Raw genomic sequence first — 11,253 nt, forward strand, 5'->3', positions numbered from 1 at the left:
TTTTTTTTTTTTTTTTTTTTTTTTTTTTAACTATACCTACTACGGGGCTACTAGTATCTTGATAACATCACTCTACTAGGCTCATAGATGGTTTTTTTTTTCAGTTTAAATTTGTTGGGTAATTAACAACATAAGGCCCAAGCCCACCCCAACCCTCTAATACATTAGCAAGAACATGCCAACATTGCCAAGTTTAGTTAACGACTTGAACAACATTGCCAATTTTAGTGAACAACATTGCCAAGCTTGAAGAAAGTTTTAAGAACTTAATCTTCCTTTTCGACTAATTTGGTTTACGACTCCTTTACTCAGATGTATAAAAACCACTAAATTTGCTTTTTATGCTCTAATAGTAAAGGAATCGAGAGTAAAGCTTATCTTTACAATTTACAAGTCACAATGCTTCTGCAGTTTTTTTTTGTGTTCTTCGTTTTTCCTTTCTTCTTTTTAATATGTTTTTTTGTTTCTTTTAATTTAATGATCTAAAACGATTGTGAAGCTCGTTCAAAACTAAGAACGACCACAAGTATAATAATAATTGAAAACAATATCTGGCCTTGCTCCTTCACAATCTCTCTCTCTCTCTCTCTCTCCTCTACCCATATTCAAGATCCCACCAGTCCTTTGTACCGAGCGTACGACATTATGATGACAAACATGAGTCCACAAACTGTCCCCGTCAAGCCCACGACCTGCACCACCACCACCAACAACAACAACAATAAAAAACAGATCAACATAAGTTAATATTAAGAGTTCTTCGTTTTATTCTAATGGGAATCGAGTTCTGGTTTCGTACATATTTGAAGATGTATCCATGATCGTCGTTCCATGTGTATGGAATGTTCATCCCGAAAATTCCAGCGACAAGTGAGTACATTGATAAGCAAACGGTTCCAGAACTTAACACAAGCTCCAACTGCAAGATTTTCAAGATGATCAAGAAAAGAAGCTCAAGATCATGACATAGAAAAAACTGCTTCAAGCTTTCAAGATTCACGTACCTGAATAAGCTGATTCCGATGATTGTCTAGCTGTGAAAACAAAACCGATAGTTTAAGGTGTCAGATTTACTATGACTTGAGAGTATTCATATTTCAGGAACAGATTGGAGATTTCGTTTTTTGGTACCTGGATGTTAATGTAGTCCTCTGTGTCATCAATGTACTCACGTAGCTGCATCAGAATAAAACATTAAGAATTGTTTTATAAGTCAAAAAAGTCTGCGACAAAAGAACAGAAAGAAAAAGGAGCAAGGGGATAACTGTTGTTAATCTGTTCAAAGTGCTGTCGATCTGCATGAAGTATGCCTGCAAAGATATCAAAACGTTAGTACTTAAGACTTTGCATGTAGATAAAAGGTTTCGTGGAGAATTAACCAACCTCGAGCAACATTTCAAGTTCTTCAACATCATTCTCATCCCCACGAACTGTAGCTAAACTCGCTCTACTTGCTCTTGAAATCTTAGAACCTATGGTTGGGGAAGTAGGATACCAATTTGGTTCACCAACACTACTAACCGGTGAAGAAGCACTAGAAAGTTTCCTTGAAAGGTAAAGATCCGCCATATCATCGTCATCATCCAGCAACTGTTCGAGTTCATCTCTTACCTGCAAAAAGGTGATGAAAAGCTTCTTTATTATTTATTCCTATTACAAACTTTTTTACATATACTCAAAAGTCAAAAGAAAAGATACCTGCTCACCTTTTGAACTCGAGCTGTCAACCGAGTCATGGCACTCTTCAACTTTCGAACTCTATCCAAATTACGGCTACTAATCTACAAGACGAATTTATAAATCGCTGTTAAAAATTGAATCACTGGTGATAGTAATAAATGATGAGGTCCCTACCTTTGAGGTAAGCTCATCCAAAGCAGGATAAGCAGCTGTTTCTAATTCTGTTGTCCTTGCAGCTAAGAAGCTACAGATTGCTTCCAAAGCTACTTCCAGCGCCCGAAACTCGAATGGTGATTCTATATTTGCAACAAGCAGACATTTCAATATACGAAAAGGCAAAACAAGTTAAGGAAGGACATTAGTTGTTTTAGAAAAAAGCAGCCAAGAGTCTCAGGGAGAAAATACCATCTTCTTCACCAGTATCAGCGTCGTTTTGAGCACCTGAGATCTCTTTCCCTTCTCCTTGACCATGCTGTGCTGCATTGCCAACGGGTAAGCGTCTTTGAAGCTCCTCCAAAACTGGAATAACATTTTCATCAGACGGGTCCTGAAGCAAAACCTGTAGTGAACCAAGTCATTACTACAAGAAGACAAAAAGGTTCATTGCCATTGACAAAATTTTGGCTTATTACAGTATTATGAGATATTAAACAAAACCTGTCCAAACAACTCAAAGACCAAATCTTTCAACTGCAAAACCCTATAAAATCTAAGTGAAAAAGGAATTACAGAGTAAACTAACCTCGTCGGAAGTGATAATCGCCTTAATATGCTGCATCAGCCCAATAACACAAACCAAAAAAAAAAAAGAAAAAACTAATCACACTAGGAACAAATAAAATAAAATAAAAACAAGTAATCACACAGTGAACCAAAAAAAATAAAGAAATCAAAACCTCTAAATTGAGAACAATGGCTCTCTCACGGCCAAGAATAGTAGAAGGGTAAGATAAATTAGGGTCGAGAATGCGGAGATCGCGAGCGTGGATCTGGACACGGTGCATGATAGCATACTTATCGAAATCTTGAGATGTGCTCTGTCCCATAGCATCAATAAGTGCCCAATTCAGCGTTTTCTTCTTCACCGTCACAACCGCTGAAGGATCCGCCGCTACCACATACCCGTTTTGCGCCATCTCTCTTACCCTCCCCAAAAAAAAAAAAACTTTCTTCAACACCGTCCACTTCCACGCCGTTCTGATACAAATTCAGTAACCACCAACCATAAACAAAAAACACCCAAATTTTGAAAAAAGTTAAAGAAGGAATAAAAATAAAGAAAGAATCTAACCTTTTGAGCTCAAGTGTTCATGCGAATTCGACGGAGAAAACAATACCCTAATGGATTCAAAAAAGCTAATTCTCGTTCTCTCTTCTCTTTTTTTTTTCATTAATAAGATTTTTGCAAATCTTTCTTTCTAGATTTTGTTTTTAGTTTAGTTTAGGTTTGGTTTTTTTGTGTTGTGTTTTGTGTTTTTTTTCGCTTTCCGAGTTTTTAACAGTTTCAGAAAAAAAGGAAAACGTGAGATCTTCTGTTAGAGGTGAATCTTATGTTCAACTCAAACCGTAGATAACCGAAGTAAACCGGTGTAATTTGTGCGTTTTTGGAGTCTGATTTATCTGAACCACCCAAGATGTCGCCGTATCCGACCGGTATATCCGATTTTTTGGGTTAATAAATAATTTAGAGATTATTCGCTTGAATCATAATAATTATCCTAACAAATAAAAAAAAATAGCAGGATAATTACTCGAAATTGCGAAATATCTGTTTGAATAACTAATATTATTTTAGGTTAGTTTAGGTTAAATAACCAAATATTATTTGAAACTATCCCAAAATTTTAACAAAAAAAAAAAAAAAGAAACTACCCCAAATTAATACTATCAAATATATAAATCTAACTTTTTTTGTGTGCTTAAGATATTTCCAATAGTAATTTTAATTTTTTTCTGGTTACATGAGCTTTTTGCTTGACCAAGAAATTGAAAAAAAAAAGAAAGAAAAAAAACACATTCACAAAAATATATATAAGAGATTCACAATTTCTTTTTTTATTCCTCTTTTTTCCAACTTGCACAATTTTAAGCATATTCTTTTAATTTTTTTCTTTCTCAAAATAAAAAGAAAGAAATAAAATAATTAAGAATCAGATCCTAATGCTTAAGGAATGTTTCAAATCTCCAACATGAAGAAGATGCTTACCCAAACCAATCTTCCTCTTCCCAACCTCATCCACAACACTCAAATCTTTACACACCGCTACCTTAAACCTAACCACCGCTTCTTCCATCTTCCCCAACCGAACCTTCTCAAATCCTAACAAATGCTTCCTCGGCGATCCATGAACATCCGGCGGCGTCGTGAACAGAAACACCGTGTGTATCCCTTCTCTTTCTCCCCCGTTTCTTACCTTGATCTGAACCTCAAACGCAGATCCACCGCCTGAAACGGCGTTTTCGCAGTGTGGTCCAATCGCGTCAAGCGATTGACACTCCGATGATCGGCAAACGTGATTCTCTTCTAACCGGAGTGAAACGAGATGTGGAGCTTTGACTAAGGTGTGGCTGAATTTTGTGTAGCTGAGTCCGTCTCCGAAGGCGTAAATTGTTTCTCCGGCGTAGAATCTGTAACTCCGACCCGGATAATCGTTTGCTTTGTCGGGTCTCATGTTCATGTTCGTCATCGGAACTTTCTCTACATACGACTGTGGATACCAAGTCATCGGTAACCTTCCACCTACAAAACCAAACCAAAACCGGTTTATCAAAATTGCAATTACTGTACCCGGTTATCATCACCGGTTTATCAAAATTGCAATTACAAGACCGGTTATCGACACCGGTTTAGGCTAATAGAAACAGAGTCTTACTTGGATTGTAACGGCCGAAGATAACATCAGCAATAGCGATACCACCGGCTTCTCCGGGATAACCAACCCATAAAATTCCGGCGATCTTTGGATCGTTTTTAGCGAATGTAATGTCGAAACCTCCACCGGACATAATGACGAGCAAGACAGGTCCCTTTGCTGCTTTAGCCACTTCGGTCACTAGCTTTGATTGCTGTCCTGGAAGATTCAGATCAACTCTGTCGCGGCTCTCTGCTTCTATTGACTGATCTGCACCGATCACAAGCACAGTCACATCAGCCGTCGCAGCTAGTTTCGTGGCGCCGGCTATATCCGCCACAGCACAAGCTACATTGGAACAGCCTGGTAGATATGTTGTAGATACTGTCCCAGCTAAACCTTGAAGTGGTGTTGTGTATTTGCATGGTGTGCCTTCGTAGTTTCCTATCATTGTTTTGGTGACATTAGCGTTTGGTCCAATCACGGCTAGCGTTTTGGTTGATGTAGGAGAAAGCGGTAAGCATCCATTGTTCTTGAGTAGTACAATGCCTTGTCTTGCTGCTTCTGCAGCTAGCTCTTGGTTACTAGTTGTGCATACGTCTTTAGGACCTAACCCTCCGTACATTAGCTTCTTTGGATCTCCATCGAAGAATCCTAAACGCATAAGGGTTAAAAAGTTGTTCGTAATCGCTTTATCGATAGCTGTCACGTTTACCAAACCGGCCTTAACCGCTTCCTCTGTATGTTGACCCAAGAACGAACCACAGTTCAAATCTAAACCTGCCAATATAGATACGGCTGCAGCTTCCGCTGGAGTCTTGGTATAGTGTTGGTTCTTGTACAATACATCGACTGAATCACAATCTGAAACAATGTACCTATAAGAAAGAAAAAGGATACAATCAAAACCTAAACAAACCTTTAAAGAGTTTAAAAACCCACTGATCGGATCAGACAGAACATTACCCATTTAATTTCCATTCACCGCGGATAACACCAGAGAGGAGATCCGGATCAGCGCATGTCGGTTTGCCGTTTACTTGATTGTAAGAACACATAACACTCGCCACATTCCCATCAACCACACAACTCTTGAAAGGTGGTTGGTACGTATCATCCATATCTTGTTGAGTCACCTACTCCATCACAAACAAAAGCACAAAACAACAGTTAGTTAAAACACTAAAATTGTGTTTAGTCTACTCTAACCAAATGATGTACCCAACCCGGATTTAGTACCATTGAACCGGATTAACCAAATAAACCATACCAACAACTGAGCCAAACATACCAAATTATCAGACTTCCCAATTCTTACTGTGACAAAAACAGTTTTAAAACAATGAAAAATGTTTTAGATATTTTACCACGGCGTTGAAACTGTAACGTTCTACGCCTTTCCAATTATCGACGTCGTAAGCAGTGTAGTGTTTGCAGCAGGCGGCAACTTTGAGGCGGTTAGGGTCGCCACCGTCAGTTTCTTGAAGACCCTTAACATAACCTGAAGCATACTTGCTAGCGAGCAATGGATCTTCTCCTGGAGTCTCTTGTCCTCTTCCCCATCTAGGATCTCGGAATATGTTCACGTTCGGTGACCAATACGTTAGTCCAGCTAATCCCACGTTGTACATTGCCCTCGCTTCCGTCGAGACAACCTTAACAAAGACGTAATACTAATGTCATCCATAACAAGTCATGTGTATCCAATCCGGTTTAAAATTGTATTGAGGAAACCAATATAGATACATTAAAATCAAAAAACCGTATCCGGTTGATTTAATAGAAAAAATAAATACACCGAATCTTTAACCATACAATCATCATGGGCACTGAAAACAATTCAATGTGGGATATTCAGTATTGGTTATAAGTACGAAAACGACGTCGTATAACGTGTTGTAAAGTGTTAACTTGTACCAAACGAAAGAGCGAAAAAAAAAGAGAATACGAGTGACCCAGTTTCATAATAAGTAAGATATTGCTATTATCCAAAACGAAAAATAAAAGCAAAGGACGAAAATAAAATAAAATGTTTTAATCGAAAATGGATAAACTTTTATTACCTTGCCAATGGCTTGAAAGAGAGATACGTTGAAAGATGCAGCGGTGAGTATAACCTGAGGGAAACTCGTGGCTCCGGGAACTTGGCCGGAAAAATGCGTGCCGGGTCCGACGTAAGAAACGCCGTGAAGTGCTTCCGACCACCATTCATACGTCGGAATCCCAAGCCTAGTCACGCCGTTAGCTTTACTCACTAAAAAACCGATCTTTTCTTGCAAGGTGAGCCTAGCGACCAGATCAGCGACTCGGTACTCGATCTTTAAAACGGTGTTGCAGAATCCATAAGCGGCAAGAGAAGGATTAGCAGCAACGTCGCAGGCGAAAACAGGGGATGAAGATTGAGCGTTTGATAAATCTAAAACGTAGAGGAAGAAACAGAGAAAGGAAAGAAGAACAGAGGAAACAGAGGATGGTGAAGAAGAGCCCATTGCGTAAATGCGTGTTTAGGTTTCGTGGGATATTATTTTGTGGTTAGTGATACTGTTTTTATAGTAATAAAGAGTGGTATAAAAGCGCTAGGGAGGCTACGCTCTTTCACTAAAGAATCTGTGGTTAGTATACATTATTGTCGACATTTATTAATATTTTTTTGGCATGCTCTATTATAATTAAGATTACGTGAAAAAGATGATACGATACTCGAGGAAAGAAATAATGATACGGACCATACGGTGTTTTGCAGCTTGTGGATAGTATTAGGATTTATGACCTCTGTGTCTTTTGTTAAATGATACGTCTGATTTTACTTTATACAGTTTTAACAAAAAAGAAAGAAAGCATGCGACTATGCGAGTGGGGTTTTAGCTTTCTATGTAAAGCTGTACATCGAATATTCTACGTATAAATTTACTTCTTCTCCCTTTTGTCTCACCGTATAAACTTACCTTTTTGGGTATTAAAATAAATAAATATGAATTGTAAGTATATATACAATTTCGTTTTCAGGTGACCCCATATTTAAATGCTTTCTTTTTCAATATAATCTTTAGATTTTGGGTCTGCCTATATCTTCACGTCCAAAAGCATTTTAGATTCTTATCAAGAAGGGTTGTAGCAATATCTTTTTAAATTGGTGATCATTAACTGTATTTGGTTAAGCGTTGGGGTATGGTCAATTCGATATATGTGGCTTGGATACTCAACTCAAGACGATTAGAGTCAAAAACTTTGGACTTTGTCGTGTGCATATATGAATGGGAGAGGTTGCTGAAGTCGTTTTTTGGTTGAAAATGATCAAGGCTATTGGCTATTGCGTGTAAACAAGAAAGACAATATGTTTTGAAGACTTACTTTGAAATACTGAAACTTATGTGAGATCACTTAGTTTAACGTGGTCCAGTTGATGATCCCACATATAAACACATCTTTTAATAATAACAGTGTGAGTCAGTGAAATGCCCCTAAAAAAAACTATCACTATTTAAATGTGCAAATTCTAGTTTTCTATTAATTTCATCACCATTTTACGGTGGAAAATGTTGTTTTCTTTTTGTATTGGTTTTGGTTGAACAAAAGAGTAAAAGAAAAGTCATAGATCCCAATAAGGAGAAAGTGTTTTGTAGTGACCCGTGACGGTGTCGTATGACTAATCAAATGGTAAAAAAAATTGTCGAGGTCCTGCAAAGAGCAAGTTGCGCTTCTCTTTGTTGTTTCGAGTCCGTGAACCTTAATGGTTTCGACTTTCAAACAGTTGTTTTCATTTGCATGACAGCCTGTCACTAATTAAGGTTTTTTCTTGCGCGTGACTCGCCTCACATTTTACATATAATATAGGTTAACCCCGTTTATAATACTTTATACTTTTATAGTTCCTTTAATTTACTCATTTGGATAACATAAAACTTCATGGGAGCATGCATGATTTCAACCTTTTGAAAGATAAACTACGATATAAAATCTACTACAAAATTATCCATCTAGTAATAGAAGATTCTTTAATCCTAAAACCTTTAGTATAGTGTTATTACTTCGTAGTTTATATAGTTTTCAATTTCATTACTTTTGGCTAAGTTTTTTCTTAACTAAATCGAATAGTTGATTTGACACGTAACATACGAAAACAAATGTTTGTACTTTTACTCTCATAAAGAATATAAGAAATAAGTATATATGCACCACTTGGATTTAACTTAACGTATGTATATGAGTTTTATAGATGAGTGAGATAGTACCATCATATCATGTGGGTCTACGATATATATGAATTTCACTGAACACGTTTTTCTGGTCATTGCAACATTCACCAAAAGTTGTAAACTCTTCAAATTAATTTGATTGCGGTTTAAGATGTATATATTTTGGTTATATCTGAAGAACAGAATGGACGAAACGAATTACAAAAGTGGAATAAACCCCCATATAAATTATCCTCTTTTTTTTAGTACGAAAATGTATTACAAAAACATAGAGCAAATAAACGATCGAGTTTCCACATCGACATCCAATGCATGCATCTGCTTTTATTTTTATTTTCTTTTTTTTTTTTGGGGCAAAATGTCTGCTTTTATTTTTGTTAGCTGACCAAGATTCCAAGAAACATACAATTTCCATAATTCACATAAAACCAAATCAAAAAAAAAAAAAAAAAAAAGGAAAACAACGTTGCAAGTTGCAAGTATGATTGTCATTTGTCTGTACTAAGTAGTAACAACTTATTTTTAGGTTTTTGAAATTAGTGATTTATATATATATATATATATATATATATATATATATATGTATAAACCCACCTACATACATAACAAGTATTATTAGAGAGATTAAGGATGAAGAAGAAATGATTAGATTTATTTGTTTGCACTTTGCGTAGGACACATACTTCACTCACAAGTAACGAAGGGGATCATCTACACTTTATTCGTTAGATTAAACCAAATTCACAAAGATAATGATTGCTAAGTGTCTGCAGCTATTAATTATTGTTTAATATTACATGAAACATGCAAGTATTAGAATACTTCTCCTTTTATTAGAGAAAACTTTATGGTTTTAAAATAATTAGAATCCAATAATGAGTATGTTAATTTTATAGTACTAGTTTACTGTCAGTTGCTAATTTGCTACAATAAAGCTAAGTCTGGTCTGATTATGAATTCCAATCACCATACTTATCAAAATCAAAATCAAAATCAATCTCGCTTTATTTAATAATGGATATATAGTTAGGTTTGCGGCATTTGGGACATACATATTGAGGATGATATTACAAACTGACTCCAAAACAAATTAAAGTTGCATGGTTACGTGTTAGCAATTTGTGAGGACATAAAGAAAATCAATTAGGTTATTTACGTCTTAAATACGTTACAACAAATGTCTCGATCATTTAATTTCATATATTTCTGTAAACTTTTTTCGCATAATGTTTTTTGAAATGCATGTGTTATTTCACACACACACAAACACATTGATTTACAAATTGATTTATACGCTTGGTTGCTCACTTATTTTACTAATTTCATGATAAACTTTGTAATTTTCGAGTTTCAAACTTAGGTAAAAATTCAAATGTGTACCTTTTGTCATGTTTCATTTTTAAGAACTCTATTCAATTATATTGTCGTTTTTTACTTATCATTATACGAATTGTATTATGCGTAATATAATAATTTGCATGATTTCACCACTAGAATCTTAACTTGTCGGAGAAATTACTTTTTCTTTATTTATTTATATTCTTTATAAAAAACAATTGATTTAATATTATGACGTCGTCAAGATTTTATTTTTCATTTTATTACAACAAAAATTGACCTACTCTTTGAATAATATAACTAAGGTAGATGATGTTATTGTACACGACATGTGACTTTTTAGACAATATTATTTATAGTTAGAGCAGGTGAGGTGATCGATGAAGACATAACTACTGTCAATTATTGTAATTGGTCGCATTTCACATACCCAAAATATTCTTAATATCAAATAGAAAGATGCATGCCCCCATTATGTAACCCTGTTCATAATCATAATTATTTAAATTTCTTTGTTATGATCTAATAAAGCCTATATATCTATGTACAATAACACTTGCAGTGGTTATATATATTACTAGATTAGGACCCGCGGTACACCGCGAGGCAAAATTATTTATAAATAAAATATTTAAATTATAAGTTATATTTGTTGGTTAAATATATTATATAATTAAATAATAATTGTTAAATAAACCATATCATACTGTAAAATAATTTATTTTTACATAATATTTATTTAATAAAATTAATTAGATATGTCTATTCTATGGTACTAACAGTGTTAACAAAATAATAAAATGATGTTTTATTTCTGTAACACCGAATTAATGATATTTTTAATTTATATAAATATCAATAAAACCCGTCCCGCTATATAATCTCGTCCCGAGATATTTTAACTCACACTATATCATCTTAATTTTTAATATTTATTGTGTATCTACGGTATAATATTTATCATATTTAACTTTTTAAAAGTTTTAAATATTTATCATATTTAATCTTTTAAAAATCTTTAAAATAAAGAACCAGAATGAACCAAATAAAAGTTTTAAAAGTTTTAATGCCTGATAAATCAAGTTTTTCGACTCATTTATATTCGTAATCATTTTGGTCTCTTTTATAGTATGACTCTGAACCATTGCCCAACTTTTTTAGACGATGTGAGATATTGTACCCGTATT

At 34.9% G+C, this 11,253-nt stretch overlaps 2 protein-coding genes across 2 annotated transcripts; both read right to left on the reverse strand.

The window, feature by feature from the left end:
- On the reverse strand, window positions 354–3,130 carry LOC104742652 (magnesium transporter MRS2-2-like). Its single transcript, XM_010463670.2, has 12 exons — window positions 2,972–3,130; window positions 2,577–2,877; window positions 2,423–2,452; window positions 2,086–2,239; window positions 1,855–1,976; window positions 1,707–1,781; window positions 1,384–1,611; window positions 1,266–1,310; window positions 1,132–1,176; window positions 1,005–1,034; window positions 800–919; window positions 354–692 (listed from the first exon to the last, which is right to left on the reverse strand). The coding sequence occupies exons 2-12, from the start codon at window positions 2,814–2,816 to the stop codon at window positions 606–608; spliced, it is 1,176 nt and encodes a 391-aa protein (XP_010461972.1). The 5' UTR covers window positions 2,817–2,877; window positions 2,972–3,130; the 3' UTR covers window positions 354–605.
- On the reverse strand, window positions 3,684–7,070 carry LOC104742662 (beta-D-xylosidase 4-like). The gene is made up of 5 exons (XM_010463681.1): window positions 6,596–7,070; window positions 5,900–6,187; window positions 5,499–5,668; window positions 4,554–5,410; window positions 3,684–4,420 (listed from the first exon to the last, which is right to left on the reverse strand). Exons 1-5 carry the CDS (start codon window positions 7,019–7,021, stop codon window positions 3,831–3,833), a joined length of 2,331 nt encoding a protein of 776 aa, XP_010461983.1. The 5' UTR covers window positions 7,022–7,070; the 3' UTR covers window positions 3,684–3,830.

The sequence above is a fragment of the Camelina sativa genome, chromosome 2 (assembly GCF_000633955.1).
Source record: "Camelina sativa cultivar DH55 chromosome 2, Cs, whole genome shotgun sequence".
In the NCBI taxonomy this organism is placed as follows: Eukaryota; Viridiplantae; Streptophyta; class Magnoliopsida; order Brassicales; family Brassicaceae; genus Camelina; species Camelina sativa.